Source organism: Rhinolophus ferrumequinum, chromosome 10, assembly GCF_004115265.2.
Source record: "Rhinolophus ferrumequinum isolate MPI-CBG mRhiFer1 chromosome 10, mRhiFer1_v1.p, whole genome shotgun sequence".
NCBI classification, from domain to species: domain Eukaryota; kingdom Metazoa; phylum Chordata; class Mammalia; order Chiroptera; family Rhinolophidae; genus Rhinolophus; species Rhinolophus ferrumequinum.
This window is the reverse complement of record NC_046293.1, coordinates 90,554,628-90,575,062: the sequence shown is the minus strand read 5'-3', so window position 1 is coordinate 90,575,062 and position 20,435 is coordinate 90,554,628. Positions and strand designations below refer to the sequence as shown.

Genomic DNA, 20,435 nt, shown 5'->3' with positions numbered 1-20,435 from the left:
ATAATTTTGACTAAGTACCTCAGTACTTGTATTTTTGTGACTGGCTATTTTCACGTAGCATAATGACCTCAAGATTCATCCATGCAGTAACATACTGCAGAATTTCCTTCCTTTTTAAAGGGTGAATACATACAATAGAATCATTGTATGTAAATACCACATTTTGCTTATCCATTTATTAGTTGATGGATACTTGGGTTGCTTTCACATTTTAGCTATTGTGAATAATGCTGTTATGAACATGGGTGTACAGGATGTTTTTGAGACCCTGCTTTCAATTCGTTTGGGTATATCCCCAGAAGTGGAATTGCTGGACCATATGGTCATTGTATTTTTAATGTTTTGAGGAACCGCCATACTGTTCTCCACAGTGGCTGTAGCATTTTGTATTCCCACTAACAGCGTACATGTTTTCCAATTTCTCCCCATTTCTCGCCAACACCTATTGTTTTCTGTTGTTGTGGGTTTTTTTGTTGATAGTAGCCATCCATACTGAGTGTGATCTCATTGTAATTTTGATTTGCGTTTCCCTTCCGATGAAAAGAGCATCTTTTCATGTGCTCATTGGCCATTCATGTATCTTCTTTGGAGAAATGTCTATTCAAATCTATTTTAAAATTGTTTTTTGTTGTTGAGTTTGCAATCAATGCTTTTGGCTTTTAATTTTTTTTTCTTTCTCCAATTTTTATCCCTTATTTTATTATTTTTAAAAATCTTATTGCATTGGATAAAACTTGCAGTATAATGTTGACTAAAAAAAGTGATAGTGTGTGATCTTGTCTGTTATATTTACTAGTTTGTAAATATAGTTTGTGTCTCCCCCCATCCCTGAATTCACATGTTCAAGCCCTTAAAGCTCAATGTGGTAGTATGTACAGGTGGGGCCTTAGGAGGTTAATTAGCGTTAGGTCAGTTCATAAGGCTGGGGCTCCCACGATGAGATTAGTGTCTTTATAAGAAGAGGAAGAGAGACTAGAGCTCTCTCTCTTGCTCTCGCTCTCTCTTCCTCTCTCTCTCCACCATGTGAGGACATAGTGATAAGGTGGATGTCTGCAGGTCAGGAAAAGGGCTCTAACTAGGAACTGAATCATCCAGGACCTCGATCTTGAACCTCCAGTCTCCAGAAGTGTGAGAAAGAAATGTTGCCGAAGGCACCCAGCCTATGGTATTTTGTTATAGGTGCTGACTAGCTTAACACATTATCAATTATCAGTGCAGGAAAGTGATTGTGTTCTTTTGTTAATCTTCCACTTTCCTAATCCTACTAATTTGTTATAAAAGCTTTTGAGTTTATTTGCTTGGATTTTCTACTTGGATTAGCCTGTTGTTTGCAAACAATGACAATTATTTCAACACACTTTTTCAATGTCTACACATTTTCATATTTTACTTCTTGCCTTTTTTCTTATTGGAAAGACTGGGGAGGTTCTCTACCCATTTCCATTCCTGGAAAGTTTATGTAACATAGGAATGATGTATTCCTTGATATTTTGGTAGGCATTAAACATAAAAATATTGAATATTTGGCCTTTCTGGGGCTAAAACTTTGACTACCTTTCTATTGTGGTTAATTAAAAAAGTATTCTTCTTAAGACAATTTTTGTGATTTTGTGATTTCCTATCTAAAAGCATCCACTTCATCTAGATTTTCAAATATATTGGCATAAATTTCTTCGTAATATTTTCTTATTCTAAAAATCAGTTCAACATCTGTAATTATGTTGCTTTTCTTATTCCAGGTGTTGTATCTTTTTTAAAAAATTGGATTTGAGGAAGCATTTGCCATCTTGCTCCCTGGCATATGTCATCAGTTTGGCTCAAATAAACTCTTATAAAAATTTTCTACAGGTTTGGACGTTTCTTACATCCACTTTCTTGGCGTAGTGCAGCATGACTTGGAAGGAGCCCACCCAGGACCCCCCTGCGGACTCAAACTGGGTGCTAGGTTCAAGCCAGGGCCCACTGTGTCCCACTAGCTTCCCACAGCGCAGAGCGTGAACTTGGGGGAGTCTTCTCTTGGAATTCTGGGCCTCCTTGCTTTAAGTAGCAGGCCATGACTTTATTTGAACTGTTCCTGGAAAATCCTCAAGGTGGATAAGGGTTGAGATAACCCAGGAAAGGAATGAAATGCGTTGCTGCTCTTAATTTGGGCTTTTTATTTGGATTGCTTATTGAGAGTCTGAACAAAATCTTTGCTGGTTAAATGAGAGAACAAACTCTCTTTAGCTCTGAAATAGAAAGGACACTTGCTTCCCCAACCCGAACAGCCAATGGGGTGACAATAGTTGTTCAGATCCCTGATTCCAGGGTGGTGGAGATGGGCGCCAGAAGTGGTCCAGTGCGGTGGTAATGCAGCTGATCCTGGAGAAGCCAGCGGGAGTCCAGGGAAGAAGGGCCGGGAGGCTTGCAGTGGGTTCACCCCGAGAAAGAGGACCCCATGCCTTGGAAAGCATCCCGGTTCTGGCGGCGTCTGGTAAGCTCTCGCTGGCCCTCGCTCGGGTGTTCTTAGGTGACTAAGAGTCCTTGTGGGGCTGCCTGAGGAAACATTTCTGAGGGAAATTGTCTTTTCAAAGAATCAGTTTTCAGGTTTATTGATAAATATATTTAAAAATATTTTATTAATTTCTACTTTTATTTTAATAAATGCATTTTTTCATACTTTGGGGTTATTTTGCTACTTTCCCTCCTATCAGTTTACTTACTGTAAATTAAAAAAAATAAATTAATTTTGGCTCTGAATTTTCCTTGGTATTATTGATCAGTGCAGCTCATAAATTTAAAATAGTGTGTTCTCTCATTTCTAAGTAGTTTGTAGGTTCAGCTCTGAGTCATTTAGAACAGTGACTCAAAACATTTAAGTGAATAGATTTTGGAGGGACTACTAATTTTATGGTTAATATCTAATTTTTGCTGTATTGAAGCTAGAGAAATTTAAGAATTTACTGAATCTTTCTTTGTGACTTAAATCTTGACTAATTTTTGTGAATGTTTCTGGGTGCTCAAAAAGGCAGTGGGTTTTGCTATCTATTGAGTATAAATTTAATAGACTAAGTTTGTTAATTGTGTTATTTAGATGTACTTTATCCTTTCTTCTATTTTGTTCTATTTGGTTTGTCATTTTCTACAAGCTGTATCCAAGTTTCCCACTGTATGTGTGTGTTCATTTTCTCCTTATATCCAGTGTCTGATTGATATATTTACAAACTACATTGTTACGCTCATGTATTTTTATGATTGCTATGTATTCTTGATGGATTATACCTTTTATCAATATTGAATATCCCTCATTGTCTTGTTTAATGCTTTTAGCCTGAAATTTTATTTCTTCCGATATTACTATTACTACACCTACTTTTTTAAAGCACTGTCTGGTATTCTTTTACATTCCTTTATTTTTATTCTCTTTAAGTCATTTTATTTTACTTTATTATAAACAGGCTAGAGCTAGATTTCTTGAAGCCAACATTAGAACATCTATCTTTTCATAGAGAAATTTAATTTTTATTGATGATTAATATCTTTGTTCTTATCCTCGTCATCTTATTTTATGTTCTAATTTTCTTTCTTCCTCTTCTCTTCTCTTCTCTTCTCTTTTCTCCCCTCCCCTCCCCTCCGCTCCCCTCCCCTCCGCTCCCCTCCCTTCCCCTCCTCTCCCCTTCTTTCCTTTCCTCTCTCCCTTCTCTTCTTTTGCCTTTCCTTTCTTTTGCCAAATTGCTATAGTTTTCTCTGTGCTTTTTTCCCTTCTAATGGTTTAGAATGTACATATTCCATTTCTGTTTTCCTTTGTCAATTGAAACCCATTTGCTTTCTTCCATTTAGGAATTCCTCAACATTTCTGGTTCACAAATGACACTCTTGAATTTCTTTTTCTTCTTAGTACTGTTATGGGTTTAGTTTTTTTTTTTTTTTTAATCTTCTCAAGGACTTTAAGAAAGGAGAGGAGGTAGACCCATGTGCTTGGTCTGCTATTTGTGTCTAATTCCCGTCTTTAACTGTGGCACAGGCTTAAGTATTGTTAAGTTGCAGTTGAAATGGCCCTTGCATTCTCATAGCCTACAATCTGAGGGAGGTGGTGAAGTCAGATTGACATTTAAGGGGCCTGTCATTTTGATTTGTATTAACATTTCAGCAATAATGATACTTTACTTGGGCTTGGGTGTAGGGAAAGGATTCTACAGCACATGGTGAAGGTGGGGCTGTCTGATAGAGAGTGTCCCTAAAACTTCTGGAAAGGCGCCCCAGGGGATGGTAAAGGGCTCGCTGCCTCTCCCAATGCCACGCATGTGGCATCTGTGAACTAGAATGCCTTTAGAAATCATCCGGGCCAGGGTGGGCAAATAGTTCTCATCTCCCATTCCTGGACTAGATGGGGGTCTCAGGAAAGTGAGAAGAACCAAGGGAGCAAACCAGGGGATCAATTAGAAGCCAGATGAGGAAGGAGAAGCAGGCTGCAGCATGTACACATTCACTCACTCGTGGGCAGGCAGGAGAAAGGCCGCCCTCTGGGCTATACCCCAGCATGGCCTTCCAGGAAGTGAAGGCGCGTGGCTGGCTTAACTGGGGAGGAATCAAGAACACATGGACGTAACCCAACACAGCAAATGGATGGACATTGGCACCTGTACTAGCTTTATGAGGAAACAGGCTCAGAGGAGTTAGATGTCTTACTCGAGGTCACAGAGCAAGAGTGTTGCAGGCTTGGCTTTGAACCTGTTCAGCTGCTGAACCAAGGTGCTTTCAGTGTTTGACTTTTGATCCCCTAGTGGTTTCAAGTGGTCGCCAGCAGCTGTGCCAGTGTCCAGGGGGCTGCTTGATGGGAAGTTTTATAAATAACAACGAAATGATCAGCTTCCCCATCAGGAAGGGAGAACCAACATCAGTTGTCTCCCTGCCCACTTCCTGCTTGTTCTACATCCAGATCCTAGGGCTGCATCATGCAGGTGTGTCTATGTGCACCTGTCTGCAGAGACCCACCTGAAGAGGAGCAGCACAGCTTGGGGAAAAGTCTGAAAGTTGTTGTTCCGGTTGATCTCTGTGGTGTCATTCAGGGCAATTTTCCCAAACACCTAGAGGGGGAGAGGAAAGGGACTCGATAAACAGTGGACAGAGAGGGTCCTAGTTCTCACCCATCATTCAATAGTTTCTTCAGGGGTCACAGCTGACCCTGGGGCAGGCTGGCCTATAAGCTGAGCAGAGTCCCCAGATGCAACCTGGCGGGGCCTCACAGGGGCAGGCACCTGCTGCCCTGTACAGCCCCGATCCTAGTTCCTCACACTGGACAAGTGTAAGAAGAAACTGCCCATGGGGCCTCCGGACAGGTCCCTGTGGCCCAGCGGGAGCTGAGGCTGAGAGCAGCCGGGTGTTGGGACCAGGGCCCTGCATCTGTGTGGGGACACAGGGCTCAGTGGCCTTTCTCTCTCTCTCTTTTGGCTGCACATTCTTAAGAATATTATCTCTTTAAAAAACTTTATTGAGGATTAGTTAACAAATATAATTGTATATATTTAAAGTGTACAATGTGGTGATGATGTGATGTACATATACATGGTAGGATCATTACCAAGATCAAAATAATTAACTTTGATCCATAACCTCACAGTTAACTTTGTTTTGGTGTAAAAATGTTTAAGATCTACTCTCAGCAACTTCTGAGTATACAATACTGAATTATTGGTAACTATGGTCACCATTAGAGCCTCAGAACTTACTCTTTTGGCCTTCTTTTCTTTGCCATTTCAGCTCCATATGCCCAAGCACTTTTCCAAATTTAGTCTTGGATTCTGGAGTGATATGGAAGAAGCAGTCTGGGGCGTGGGCAAGTTTAATGTATCCTTGAAATCAGAGGCCTCTTCCCCCCACCTCAGACTTTTAAAGCTGTGCTGATCTTAGAAACTGCCACCCTTCATCAGTGGCAAGGTAGCTCTTTTCACCTCAAAAGGTTATGGACTGTGAACCTTGGGGTCTTCCTGCACCAAGCAAGTAGGGAAATTTCACTTAAGCAGCTGCTGAGGAAAAGCTTCTGCCTCGTGTGCAGTGCTGGGCTGGGCTGTTCTGCAGGATCCAAGGAGAGACTGAAAAACTCTGGTTTGGGGTGCAGAGTTCTAGGAGAAGGTGCAGTGGGCACCGTGAGGGGAGCCCCTGGACACAGCCTCATGTTTGATGGGGGCGGCTTGTCTCTCTCTCTCCCGAATGACACTGCATTGGGGGTAGTTCTCAGGCCCATCAGATCTGGACAAAGGAAGGGATGCCAGCTGACCACCCTGCTGTTTCCTGAGAAGGACCAGTCTCTCCTGAGGTCCACTGCATTATCTGGGAGTGCTTTTCTGAGAGCGAACCCAGGCCTGGGGCCGCGGGCACAGAAGCTCTCTGAGCTGTGTATTCTGTTCTTGGCCATTTGCCCTGCTACCTACAGGATACCACTTGGGGGGAAGTTCCAATTCCTGTGAACTTTTTGACCTCAGAGGTGGCAGAGGGAGAGGGACAGTCAGGAGCAAGAGGGAGGGAACTGAGAAGAGGAGTGGGAGGTAGAGGAGTGGAGCCTCGGAGCCGTCCTACCTGCATCCCGATCACGGCGTAGATGAAAAACAGCATCACTATCAGAAGGGCCACGTACGGCAGGGCCTGGGAGGAGACACAGGGAATTGCGTGAGGCCAGTGGGGACAGCTGGCTGGACCCTTTCCCGGGGCATTGCGCCTGCAGCCACCCGCTGCTGCCTGGCTTCGGGGGCACTCCCAAGGCCCCCACAGAATTTCTGGGCAGCTGGGAGAAGGCCTGAGTGATGACACTGTCACCCCGTGACCTGGTTTTAACCACCTGAGAAGCAGTGTGGTATACTGAGAAAAGCAGGTTGCAGAGTAAGAAGTGTGATCTTAGAAAAACAATAAAAAATGAGCAAAAAAATCCTTCGACTAGACATATGTCTTCATACAGCAAGGAGAAAGTCGTGGAGGACACACACCAAAGCTTCCTGGGGAGGCAGAGGTGGAGGCAGGTCACACCCTTCCTTTGCTCCACTAGTTGTAATAAAAACATTTACTGAGGAAAACTTAAAGAAAGATCATGGGCTCCAGTCTTATTTCTGCCACTTTCTAGCTGTGGGAGCTTGGGCATATTTCTTAACCTCTCTGAGCCTCAGTTTCCTGATCTGAAAAATGAGAGGAGTAACAATGATCTCTTAGGGGTTGAACTGATTTAAGGCTTATAAAATGCCTCGTGCATTGCCTTGCACAGTTTATTCACTCAAGGTATTATCTGCCCAGCAGCTCAGACAACTTAATTTTCCAGAGCCAGTGATGGAGTCGGGAGACCTGCACGTGCGCACCCAGGAAATGCCTTGCCAGGCGCCTGCGCACCACTAGATGGCACTGCGAGATCACGCGGATGTTTGTCGCGTTGGAGCTCCCGCTCCACATTCAAGAGCCGCTCCTCACAGTCACCGGGTCTCTTGCCTCTTCCTACCCAGGAATGTTGGGGGGTGGGTGAGTATGTTTGGGCCTATATGGTCATCCAGAGCTGCGGGACTCCTGGGGTGCACCCGCCGGCAAGGTCAGCCCAGGCCAGCTCCCGCCAGAATGCTCAGGTTCCCGGGAACTGAGCATGGCTCAGGGTGGGGTGAGGCGGGGTGGCAGGGAGGGGGCCTTGGCTCATCATGAAGTGGGGAGTCAGCCTGGGCCTGGTGGGAGGAGGACGGGCTCTGAGTGCAGTCAGGCTGGAGTCCTCATGTGCTGGTCCAGTCATGGCCTCTGATGAGGTCCCAGGGCAGGAGGCTGTCGGCAAGTGCCTAGGCCTTTCGGTGGCGGTCCAAAGCGAGCAGACACCTGACGACAGCGCCCCCTACCTCTGGCTGTAAATTTAGTTACAGTGCAGTCGGATCAGGGACCCACTCTGTGCCAGTCCTGGGCCCAGACCTACCAGGGCAGGGGACACAGAAGGAATTCTTCAGTGCTGGTGAGTCTCCTTGTCTTGGGAAGCCTGATAGCAGTGCTTCCATGGGCAGCGCTGCCCTCAGCGTCAGGCCAGGGAAGCCTGCAAGCGCATGCAGGGTCCCTGCCTGACTCATCCTCAAGGAATTCAAGTGACCTGACAGAGCGTTGCTTCGCTTTGACTTCAAGCTTACATAACACTCCTCAGAGATGGCCAGAGGCGATCACTATTCTGCTTTTACAGCTGGAAAATGATGGCTGAGGAAAGAGAATTAATCCTGTAGGTGGACAACCCTGTGCCCATTCAAGGAGACCATCTCTCGAGTGGAACGACACCAGGGTCCTGGAGAGTTGACCAAGTCCATAAGTAGGGAGGGACAGCAGACACTGCTGCAGTGCTTACTGGGAGGAAGGTGACAGCCGGATTCTAAGAATGCCAGACCTGGGAGAGGCTACGAGGGTCATGGTTTTCAAATTTGTTCCACCACAAAAACCCTTTGTGCAATCAATTCTCGCAGAAAAATACATAAATGAGAGAAGAAAGCAGAACCATTCAGCCTCCCTCTTAGCTACCAGCCTTCCCTTGGGGATATCTGGGGTTCCAGAAGCATGCTTTTGAAAACCACAGATCAGTCCAACCGACTCATTTCAGATGTGAGGAAAGCAAGGCGCTTTCCAAGACGGGAGGTTGCTGTCACCCGGTAGTGAGCAGCAGAGTAAGCCCTGCCTTGACTCGAGATGCTACTCCTTCCTTTACTGTGTCACCTCCCATCTAGGTGGAAGCCCTGCTGCCCAGGAGAGGAGGGGTTCTTCTCCCTCCGCTGTGCTCGGGGTGGAGGTGGCTACCTGGAAGGACTTGATGAAGGTCCAGAGCAGGGTCCGGATGCCCTCCCCGCGGCTCAGCAGCTTGACCAGGCGCATGACCCGGAAGAGGCGGAAGAAGGTGATGGAGATGCGGGAGTTCTCCTCTGCGTTCTGGAAGCCATCGGCAATACGGGGTGGTAGTTAACACCGAAACAGGGAGGGGTGGGGCAGGGGTGGGAGCAGGGGTGGGGGTGGGGTGGGCTGGAGCCTGCTCAGAGCAACACAGCCCTTGGGTGGGCTGGAGCCAGCTCAGGGCCAGGTTGGCTGCACTAGATTCTCTGCACAGACGGGAGGCCAGCTGCCCGCCCGCCTTCTCCAGGTAGACAACCCAGCCTGAGTTCTCTGCGGTCAAGCTGTGCCCAGGCCCCGGACCCCATGTCGCTTTTCCTATTCTCTCCTCTTCCCCTTCCTAGTTCTTGAGCTCCTCCTGGGTGGAGCAACAGAAGATTCCTTGAGGAACTTCCATATGCCCTGAAATCTAGGCTGGGGGCCAGCATCCAAGGAGGTGCCCTGCCTCAGCCACACACTTAGAAAGCAGCCTGGCTTCCCTCCGGCCCAGCGTGGTTGAGGGTCCTGCATCCTGAACTGGCTGGGCGGGTCGGGACTCCATCCAGCCGTCCGATGATTGCCCTGGAGGTCCTGGTGGGCAGGGTGGGCTGCCTACTGAAGGATCGTGTGCGCTGGCTGCTCAGGACTCCAGCACTTGTGTTGTGTCACCTCCTACTTGTCACAGCCCCTGCCTCCCGGCCCAGGAGGAGGTGATGGGGTGTTGCTTAGTTAGTGCAGGGCCAGTGGCTGGTGTGCAGCCCTTGCCTCCCCTCAGGCTCTGCAGCTGTTCCTCTTCTCTTCCCTTCTGCCCTGAGGCCTCGAGGAGGCACCCCCTTTCCAGGCTACATGAGACCCTGGGAGGGGTGGGGGCATGCGCAGGGAGAGGTAGGGAAGGCCGTCAGTTGGAATGAAAGTAATAAGGGGTCCTGCTCCGGGTAGGTCATCGCCTCAGGGGAGTCCTGGAGGGGGAGGGCCAGGGCCAGGGGAAGAAAGATGGAAATGAGGCCATGGCAGGCTGAGGTGGGAATATGGCACCAGACTTCTGAGGGCTCACCTCCGCCTGTGGGACCTGGGGGGTCCTGGGCTTGGGCACATGCTTGGCCAGGGCTCAGGGGCAGGACAGGCGGCCCTGTCACCCTCTGCCTCCAGACCCAAGAAGAACACGGACTGACCCCCTCGACCCTTGTCCTGCCCACACTGGCCAGAGAGCTGGGTTGGTGATCTCAGGAGCCACTTGCCTGCTCCCAGAGCTAGTGCAGCTCACCCAGCCCTGTCGGCGTCGCACCAGGAGAGAATGGACCTTCGGGCTTCCTGTTACTGTTCCTGTCAATGCCTCCCTCAGGGAGGAGTTGTCTCCCACTGTGGCTGGGACGTTGCGTTGGCCCTCCCCACTTCTCAGTTCACCTCTCTTCCGTTGTTTTTAGTTATTTTCAGGTCTAAAAGGAGTCAGAGCCTCCCTGACACTATCTGTGCCTTGTTTGCACCCTCAAAACCCCACTAGCATGGAAGCCCTTTATCCTAACCCTGATGACTGTCACACATGTGGCTGGTGGCTCCAGAGACCACTCCTCTCACTCCTGTTTACAATGGGAGACCCACGAGGAGGCGGGGGATTCAGAGGCAGCCTTTCTATGTCAGTGTGTCCCGCTTGCCCTGGAAGGGCTGCACAGAAACCAGCTGGAAGGAAGGGTCTCTCTAGTTTTCAGACTGTCAGATGGGAAGACTCACAGTAGCTCTTCTTTATCCAAACCAGAGCTGTCTCCGGTCCTCACAGGGCTCCTGTTCCCTCAGACAGAACAGACTTGTGGGTGCTGGGGGCCTGGTCCACGTGCTCAGGAGCTGGGGAAGAGGCGAGGCCGCAGGCTGCATCCTGCCCTGCGCCCCACCCTGCTGTGTATTTGGAAGCCTTTGATGCCCTCAATCTCTGCATTTCTATCACCTGTGTATGTACTTGAAATTCTATTTTCTCTCCTTAAAAGGAGGTTGTGTTCCTCCAGAGGAGTATGCAGAGGAGGCTCAGGGCTTTGTAACTCAGCTGTCAGTTCCACCATGGTCAGGAAAAGAGAAAAAAGAAGAAAGAACAAGCTTAAGTAGGGAACTTCAGCTGTGAGTGTCAAGAGTTTGAGAAGTTGGTGCCACAAGGGCATCTGGGTCTGATGAGTTAAAAAAGAAAAATCAAGCTTGCAGTTTGAACTCCCTCTGGGTTCAGAACCCTCTCCAGTTGCTGCAGTTTCCTAATGCTCCAGAAGGAGAATAAACACGTTTCTGTTTGGACATGACAATTTCCTCTAATAAGCCAAATGACACTGCCGTGGAGAAGCAGATGCCTGTGAAGTGGCCGTCCCTGTGAAGTGAGGAGAACACCCAGGTCCAGCCTTGCCCTCGGCAGCTTCCGACCAGCCCAGGATGGGTACGTCAGGAAACACCACTAACCCACCCAGTCTCGCCTCATCTGCTGGCTCCTGGCATTCAGGGAATCAACCCACGCACTGAATGTGTGGCGGCGGCCTTTTGGAGAAGGCTGTTCCAAGGAGACTTCAATGTCACCGAGAGGCATCTCTATCCCTTAAGCCAAAGTGAATCAGAGACTCACATCAGGAGTGGTCTGATCAAAGAATCAAGTTTGTTTTTCTGCTGCAGAAAAATGGGTATAGCCTAATTTTAATGAACTTCAGGAATTTAGAAAAATTCACAGGTAACATTGTTGGAGTGACTGGAAATTCAACCACATGCTCAGTAACAAATCCCAGCTTAAACCTTTTCCTGTGACCTTGACCTCACAGCACAAGGGAGGCCAGTCCTTACAGACAATTGATGATTAGAAGGAAGTCATCATCTGCCTTTCCAGCCCCTGGCTAGATCATCTCTCTCTTCCCTCTTTTCCCAGGAGGCCTTACCATGGTTCTCATAGGAGCCCTGTGCAAATTTCCCGCATCAGGTTAAGGTTAGTCACTTTAGCCAGTGGAGTCCTCAGGATGTTTAACAGGAAATGGCCCTTGGGTCCAGTTCTCTCCCAGTGGCTCTTTAGATAGTCAAGATCACAGTGACTTATCATCCAAAGGAAAGCTCAGGGAGGGAAAAGAACACCATTACACAGAGAGTATGTCACAGTTCACACGAGACCAGGCAGGCAAGGTGCATGACGGACATGGTGGTTACATGCAACACGAGCCAGGCTCGGCTCCGGGAGTCTCGGGGGGGTCGGGTGGGTAAGAGTGGGGGATTTAGAGGAGGTCACAGAAGCTGAGAGCGTGGTCTGGAGGGTTGGTCTTACCATAAAGGGAGAGCATTGGGTATGTTCAGCTGGCTTTAAAGAAAGGCAGATAGAAATAAGCTGTAATGAGTCTCCAACGAAGATGCTGGCACTCTAGATCTTGGCTAACACAGGAGCAACACAGTGGCAGGAGAGGGCAAAAGGGGACAAGTGAAAGAAGTACAAAGTGTAGGCCTGGCAGGTTCTGCGCCATGAGTGCGGGCTCTGCGTAGCTGGGTCTCACATCTTCCAAGAACCATCTCTGGCCAAGAATTAAATAATTCACACCCCTTATAAATGAGGTCTTCTGGACTTTGATTTTGCAATCAGCCATGTGTCGTCCTAAGATAACCTCTGAGAACTTATACTTGTTGCATTCTAGCTTTAGCCCACCCGAGGCTCAGGTGGGAGGTGATCCTGCTTAGCTACTAGTCTACAGGTGTGGGCAACCTTGGCCATGGCATGAAAGAATGAGTGTGGAATTGTTCTGTAAAGTTGAAAGCCCTGCACACAATTTGAGATATGATCATTAACACCCTAAGAAGCTGTTCTCAGGGGTCTGACTGCTGAGCTCATTTTGGGGCAGCATCTGTGGAAATTGGCGGCAGGTGAGTATGCCCTGGCAACTCTCTGCCCCAGCGCCCTGAGCCCGTCTTCAGAAGACGCCCCTGCTCTTTGGGCCCCGGTACACAGCTCAGCCCCTGACTGATCCTGACCATCTGAGCTGGTAAGTCCAGAAGGTCATGACTTTGCTTTTTACCCTTCCCTTTCAGATGGTTGCTCTTGTGTTTCTGTTGTTAAGGTACAAACAAGGAAACGTGTGATGGGAGTTTTGAAGGATGGAAATGTGCACAGCTAGACATTTGCTTGCAGACTGAAAATACTCCTTCGCAACAGATTTCTCAGCAAATTCCTTTTTCCCTAGCAAATGGGTAGGATGTCTTTTTGGGAATGGTGGAGATACAGGTGAAGCAAGGGATGAAAAGGAAAGGGACGCCTCTTCAGTCATTTATAGAACATAGTCTAGATCTGTTTCTGCTTCTTGAGGAATACTAGCTGCCAGGTCAATCTACATGCCTGGACGGCGTGGGCTTACTAGAATCTGCTAGCGGGCTGCAATAAAACATGGAAACACACAGAGGCGCACGCACGCGCGCGCGCGCGCGCGCACACACACACACACACACAGGACATTCAGGATGCTCAAGTGCTTGTGCTCCTGTGTTAATGGACAGGAGTTCTTTATCTCTAGGGCTTCAGTGAGGGAGGGAGCGTGAGGGTCAGACAGAGGTCAGTCTACACTAGTAAGTAGTATGCCAGGCAGTAGGCAGAGTTCCCAGCAGGCTTGGGCCATTGCTCCCCTCTTGGGTCCACCCTGAAAACTACCAAAGCCACACATTACTGCTAAGAACACTGGGCAAATGCCTGAAGGTCTTCTGGGTCAATCCCATCCTGAACAAGACCGGAACGGAGATAATTTAGAGAACCCATCTTGGTTACCTGGTCCAACTGAATAGCCCCCCCCCCCCGCCATCTAAAAGGTTAAACTACTTGTTTTATTTTACTTCTTAAACATTCAGAATCCCTCATTTGGGATTTTTAAATGTCTTAACTATCTTCTTTCTTGTTGACTTTTAGCCTTTTAGAGATCCTATGTAAGATCTCATCTATTTAAGTCATATTTTAGTTCAAGATTTAGCTTTAGGTGTATTCTAATCACCTCGATCGTGTCTCATTATTTTAATACTATGTATTCATTTAAGAATCCTCACGATATGTCTCTATTCCAGGAGACAGGAAGCAGTCAGGAAGAGCCGAGAGGGCAGCAGTGAGTGGGAAGACGGGCCTCTCACTTTGTGCTCAGAGTGCTCCAGAGACTCTCACTGGGGTAGAAGGGAGACTCACAGATTAATTTTTTTCTCGGGCTTAAGCCATGTGTTTCAGAGGGCGCTTCCGACTTCCTGGCGCAGTGTTGCCTGCCAGCCTCTTTCACAAGCCTCTTCTAATGTGAGCAACCATGTTTATAAAATCCATGGTCTCAAAAATAACTATAACTATCGGACAGCTACCATGGAGTGATTTCTAAGTGGAAGCAATACAAAGAAGCCCAACACACAGTCCTGGCTCTCGAGAACCCACAGGCCACTGATGCACTGCCAGATCCCAAAAGGCCGTCCTAGAGCACCCAGTGTAGTTGTTCCTGTCTTGGGTCCCCTTGTCTGGCTGCAAGTGGAACCCCCTGGTGAGCTAGAAGGGGAGCCTGGACCAGCCAGGCTGGGGCACCTGCACTGTCAGCCCAGAGATGTGTTTGTGTTGTTTGTCACTCTCGTGACTCCCTAGTACATGTCTTGGGAAACTACCTAGCATCAGATCTACTTTATGAGCTAAATTCAGAATTAGTTGGTGGCCTGGAGTACTTGTGCCATCCATCTCTGCCCTTTTCCCAGATTTGCTCCCAGATCCCCCAAGTTAGCTTATAGTTTCTCCATCCAAGGTCTTCCTGGGGAAGAGAGGTGGTAAGACTCCCTAAGACCTATGCCCCAAGAGCCTGGAGGCCCTGCCTGTACTCCCCTCCCATAGGAGACAACACAACTGCCTACCTCCTCCGAACATTCCGGCTGAGCTTTAATTCACTGCTGTACCCGCTAATAGTAGGTGTGGAGTAAATTTTTGAGCAGCCAAAGCCAATTCTTTCATCTTTGTTTTCTAATGATCTGGTAATTTTCAAGGGGTTAAAGATATTGGGGCAATTAATTTGTTCATACAATTTTTATAAATGAAATAAGGTGATTACTCAATGCACGAGGCAGAGGCTTGTGTTCCAGCTAACAGACTAAGGGCAAATAGAAAGGAAAAGCCAATTAACCTACTTCAGTATACTTATGCAGATTAGCTTGGTTTGGTATAGCTGGCAGCGACGATAGGACTGGCACTGGGGCAGTGAATAAGAGACATTCTCAGAAAACTGTCTTTCTGAATGAAGTTCAGGATCAAATCGAAGTGTCACCTCAGTGGGTGAGTCTTTGTTTCTGGAATGTACTCACTTTTCCTGTTCACCTGGGTACTATCTTTAGACCACACGGAGGATGCTCAGGGAATACTAGAGGCTGGCAGAGAGAGGGTTCTGGATGGAAGGATTTCCCAAGAGGATGGATGTGACAATCAGTGGCATGTGTTTCCCAATTGTTAACATTATATTGTCTCTGGAGAACTAAAAGGTTGTTCAAAATAGCCCTTAACCGTATAAAAAAGGGAAGGACTTTTCCCTTCCTGTTCTTTTTTTTTTTTTTTTTTTTTAGCACAGCCAAGAGGCAAGGATTACTAGAGATTTAGGGGCTAGGTAGTAGTCAACCAAATTATCTTCCAGAATATTCACTTGAGGTCAGTTGGTTGGAGAGATCATAAGTCACTGCTGTACTCTCCAGGACATGTTGACTTTGAAAGGTTCAGACTACCTTTGATGACCTCCACGGAAGGCTGGTCTTGGCTGAGTGGAAATGGGCCGCCCAATCCCAATGGCTGCCATTGAGGCAATGGCTATACTATCAGGGTCACTGAAATTCCTCTAAAATATGAGTCAAAAACAATGTCATGGGAGTATGTGGGTCTTTCACTGGCTATACTGCTACAGAACACTGGCTCCTTTTTTTTTTTTTTAATCTCTAGTCTAGAACTTAGGGAGAGGATGTTGATAGAAATTCTATTCTACACCTTAAGGTCTGGGTCCAGCCGGCATTGCCCCCACCCCACCCCAAGCTCTGCTTCTCTGTTTTCACTGTCACTACTCTCTTCTCAATTTGATCTGCAAGACAAGACGGCTAGTTCAGTTGTGAGAGTGTCATGGTATGGTGGGAGGCCGAGGGATTGGGGCTTTGTTGGTGAGACCCCAGCTAGTCTACGGTGGGAAGACAACCCTAGACTGTCAGGTGGGGAATTATCAGTCTGAGAAGTGGGAGTGGCAGGAGCCAAGGGCTTCCAGAGACACTTGATGTCACCCGTATGGCAGGGCCAGCAAGTGTTGGTTAACAGGGCGTCCTCATTATCCTTTCATGTCCTCTTTCAACCAGGAGAAATGAACATCCCAGGAACTAGTGTGGCTTTAGAGATATGAAGGAGTTGGGAGATGCTGAATCTTAGAGCCACCAGAGATAGCAGCAGGGAAAGGAATTTTCAGGAGGCCAAAGTGAAATATGTTTTAAACTACAGTCTTCTGAAGTTGCATGAAGAGCTTCCTTGCTAAGGGAAATGCAAAGTTTAAACAAGCACAAGTCACCTGCGATGTACAGAGCTGAGGGTAGATGTCAATAGCTTCGGATATAAGGGCGAATAAAGGAAACACGGTAGTTGAAAGTAATTCTTAAACAGTATTTCCATTTCGGTCCGGTATGAATGGAGAGACGGACATGGATCTGTGAAGGGCAGTAGTGAGAAGAGGAAGGTGGGGGAATTATGAGGGAGGCAAAAACATTGGACAAAAAGGGCAGGAAACAAATGAAGCTAAGCCCAAAGATGACAAGGTGCTGAGTGGAAAGAATAGCACCCCTCCTGCCCCCATGCCCACTATGTTGAAACCCCCTGACTTGCATCTGGTTTTCCAAGGAAAATTTCTAGCCAGAAGGAGACTGGTTCTCCTGAATCTGTGGCTACAAATACCCAGAGGAAATGCCCTTCAGAGCTGCCCTCGAGGTGGTCTTTGGCCCCAAGGGGATTCGTGAAGAGGTACAGAGCATGGAGGCTGACTTCTGGCTCTCCCGTGCTCTTCCTGTCTTTGTGTGCTAAGTTGCAGAGGGTGGGCAGTGGTGACAAGCCTGTAGTGTAAGCTGTGACTGTCTCATGTGGCTGGAAACAGCTTAAGCTGCAGGAGTCACTGTGTTTTTCACCTGCAGCCTGATATCTCCCCACGTGCTTTACCTGCCAGAGACTCACACTAAACAAGACTGATTACCAAATTGCCAGGGTAGTTTCATCTTCCCTTGGGAAGGAGAGCCAGTGTCTAGTCATTCAAACAAAAGAAACCCATAAAGAATGGATGACTGAAATCAGCTGTCAGCGGTGCTAATAACATGAAAGATTTCCGAGAGAGAGAGAGAGAAAGAAAGAGAGAGAGAGCAGAAGGACAGAGAAGAAAGGGAGACAGACAACAAGAGTTGATAGACAGAAACAGACTCAAAAAGGAAACAAACGAAAGCGGATAATTCTCAGGGTGGGGACATACACATGGAGAGTAAATGAGTGTCAACAAAAGTGACAATGTTTCTGGGGCACTCGTGGACATTTTTGAGCCCGATTGAGGTGCAGCTCTCACTCTCTCTACCAGCACATGGAATATTCTAGGCTCCTTTGCTTTAGAAGCTTTCTGGCAAACACAGCAACAAAAACTTGCTCAGCCTGTGAGAACTCAAGTAACAGACACTGGCTCGACCCAGATGGCTGTCTGGCCAAATCAAGGGGTGTGTTGTGACAGCTTCCTTTCACTCTTCTATTTTAGGGGAAGGGAGAGAGTTGTATATGGATAGAAAAAATGTGAATAGAGAAGGAAAGGAAAGAAAATCAGAAGAAAACAAAAGGTGAAGAGGTCTGGTCGGAAGGCAGAGGGCAAGGGGAGCAATGACGGGTTATAACTGTCAGATGATCTAACAGCTGAACGAAGAACCCAAATCAGGATGTCCATAAAAAAACAGGTTCCCATGAACCTTTCGGGTCAAGCCTGCAAGACACTTCTCAAGGCACCCGCTTTGGGGAACGTGCTTGCAGGGGCTGCCTGTCCTACCATGTGTGGCCTTACAGTGCTCCTCTGCTGTCCACACAGCCAGCCTCACTCTTCAGAGGCCTGGGGGTTTTCAAAATGGCTCTTCCAGTTCCAGCTGGACTGCCGATGGTTATGCCTTTTCTCCCAGCGAGGAATGCGTGGGGCTCTGCGATCTCTCGAGGGCCAACTTTATTTTCAAGCAGAGGAGGAACTTGCCTGTGTAAAACAACTGGAGGGTGGAGAGCAGGGAACATCTTTCTCACTCGGGGTCGCGTTCCTAAAAGTCTTATATTCAGCATGCTGGATGTTCAATCTTTAGCTTGAGCATTGTCTCCTTCTCTCTACAGGTAACATTGTGTTTTGGAAGGGTAGCTTATCGAGTCACTGCTGCCTTAGTATGAATTAGTGTACTGGAAGTAAGGCACCTAGGTCACATGAATTTTGTTGTGGGGATGAGGGTGAAGAGGCTGGAAGGAAGGTCGCTGAGCAACAGAAGGCGGGATCCCCCCAAAGGGAAATGGAGGCGTAGGGAGATGCAAGGATCAAGTCTGCCCCACCCGGCTCGGCCGGAGACAATAAGCCGGCTTTCATTTACCTTAGAACCAGCTCAGGACGCTGACATTATCGTCTAGACAATGTGTGGCAATGCCACCATTTGAGCCCTACACTAAACACACAGCATTGGGCGTTAGGGGCCAGGTCCTGGCTTGGCCTTACTATGAAAAAGCTGGGAATGAGCAGGTTGTGTCCTGCCCCTGCCTTCAGCGTCCTCGTCTGTGCTGCCAGCACATCCTGGGCCCCGTTCCACAGCAGATGCTCAGTGTGTGGAGTCCATGGGGATGGGCTCGAGCTAGGTGGTCTCCAAAGTTGCGTCCACTCTGGTATCCTTGGATGAATCTACTTTCTGCCTTCACCCTCATCACAGCTCTTGGCGGGGAGTGGACCACTTAGCTTTGCCTTTCTCGTGCTGTTCTGGCCTCTTCTCTGCTATGGCAGGGGCAGGAAAATGCAGATCAAGGGAGCCAGGCTGAGGCCCACGGAGGCGGTGTGGGCTGAAGGATGGAGAGAGGGTTGGAGCACGTGGGCTGAGCTGTCTGACTCAGCTGTGAGGGAAGCATGTGCAGCAAACACTGTGCTGCAGGACGACTGCTTTCCCCGTTATCCCAGGCCCCGTAGCCAGAGAAGGAGCCAAAGTTGCTTAATTATTTTTATGGGAAGCCAACAAGTGGCAATTATTTAGAAGTTATGTCTGTGGGTCTGTGGTGGGAAGATACCACTGGCTCCGGGAGTGGCGTAAGGAGGATCTGGGGCCAGTGTCTAGAGGCCCTGATGTCAGCCCCACCCCGTCTTGTACTGCTCTCCCTCGTTATCCCCCCTGCTTCCATTTTTTCCTCAAGTTGCATAAGTCAGGTGGGCAACGGTAGGGGGTGGGCTTCCCACTTGCTTTGCCCTTTTTTCCTGAGCCCGTTACTGAGGTGTGTGAACACGGGACGTGCAGAGCGCTTCCGGTCGGAGCGGAGCATTCCCAGGCTGTCTTGCTTTGGCACTGACCGCAGCAGTAGGCACACAGAAGTTAGGTCAAGCCTCTCTGCCCCAGGTCATGTTGCTGGGACTGCACTGAAGGAGGATCAGTGACCGGCAGGAGCCCTTTGGCCATGCCATGCCCAGGCCAGTTGGGCCCAGCGATTTAGCCAATGGGCTCTGTGGAAATGCAAGAGGCAATTTTCCCACAGAAATGGATTTGAATTCCAGTCTTGCCATCCGTTAGACGCATGACCTGGGGCAAACTGTTGGTCCTGCAGACAATAAGCACTCTGAGGAGGTCACCTGGCTGTGTGTGACGTCCTTATAGGATGCCCGGCACACGCTTGTCCAAGAGCAGCCACCTGCCCCTCCCCCCCACGCTCCACGTCACTCTAATCAGCTAAGACTACAGCAGTGCCATTGCTCCTTTATTTCCCTGCTCTGGGCACTTCTGTGCACTGGCAGTTTGGCACCTAAGTAAATCCTCCAGCTTTTCCTCCCTCTGAACCTTCTGCAGAAGCGCTCCAAGCCTCACCCAATCTCTGTTGCGCTCCTCTCCCCGGAGGTCCCTCCAGGGCCTTCTCTCTGGAGATTTCCACTTGAGCCATGCCAAAGCCAAGTGCGCCAATTCCCACATGGCCTTGGGGGCTTTCTGACAGGAACCCCACCTTAGATCTGGAATCTGGCAAGGTGGTGAGGAAGACATGAACATCCGCCTCAAACGATCAGAAAACGCCCCATTTAGAATCAGGGCGCTGGAGGCTCAAGGGCCCTCTGAGAATCTCAACCTACCCTCACCCTCATTTGCATGCAAGGCAGTTGAGGCCCAGAGAATGGGGGTAATTACTCTAAGTCACATGGCTTAATAGTGCCAGAGCTGGAAACAACACAGGTTTCTTCACTCCCAGTTTGGTCATATTTCTCTGTGGCCATCCATCATGCAAGAATCCAGACTTCTCAGCAACAAACTTTAACATAGAGAATGAAAAAGAAGAATGTTGGGAAAGGCTGTTGGCCAGGCAGCCACACTATTTCCAATTTGGGATGCAGGGAGCAGTTTCTGATGTTCCAGGA

General features: G+C 48.3%; 1 protein-coding gene across 28 annotated transcripts in view; it reads right to left on the bottom strand.

Moving 5' to 3' along the window:
- CACNA1C (calcium voltage-gated channel subunit alpha1 C) overlaps window positions 1-20,435 on the bottom strand; it is a 617,393-nt gene that overhangs the window by 27,400 nt on the left and 569,558 nt on the right. For 20 of the 28 annotated variants that reach the window (XM_033118404.1, XM_033118415.1, XM_033118423.1 and 17 more), the window contains 4 exons: window positions 12,110-12,142; window positions 8,770-8,898; window positions 6,556-6,621; window positions 4,975-5,066 (listed from right to left, as the gene is read on the bottom strand). In XM_033118404.1, coding sequence (XP_032974295.1) covers window positions 4,975-5,066; window positions 6,556-6,621; window positions 8,770-8,898; window positions 12,110-12,142 — 320 coding nt within the window. The remainder of the gene's footprint in view (window positions 1-4,974; window positions 5,067-6,555; window positions 6,622-8,769; window positions 8,899-12,109; window positions 12,143-20,435) is intronic. The other 8 variants (XM_033118431.1, XM_033118410.1, XM_033118418.1 and 5 more) reach the window with 1 other exon arrangement.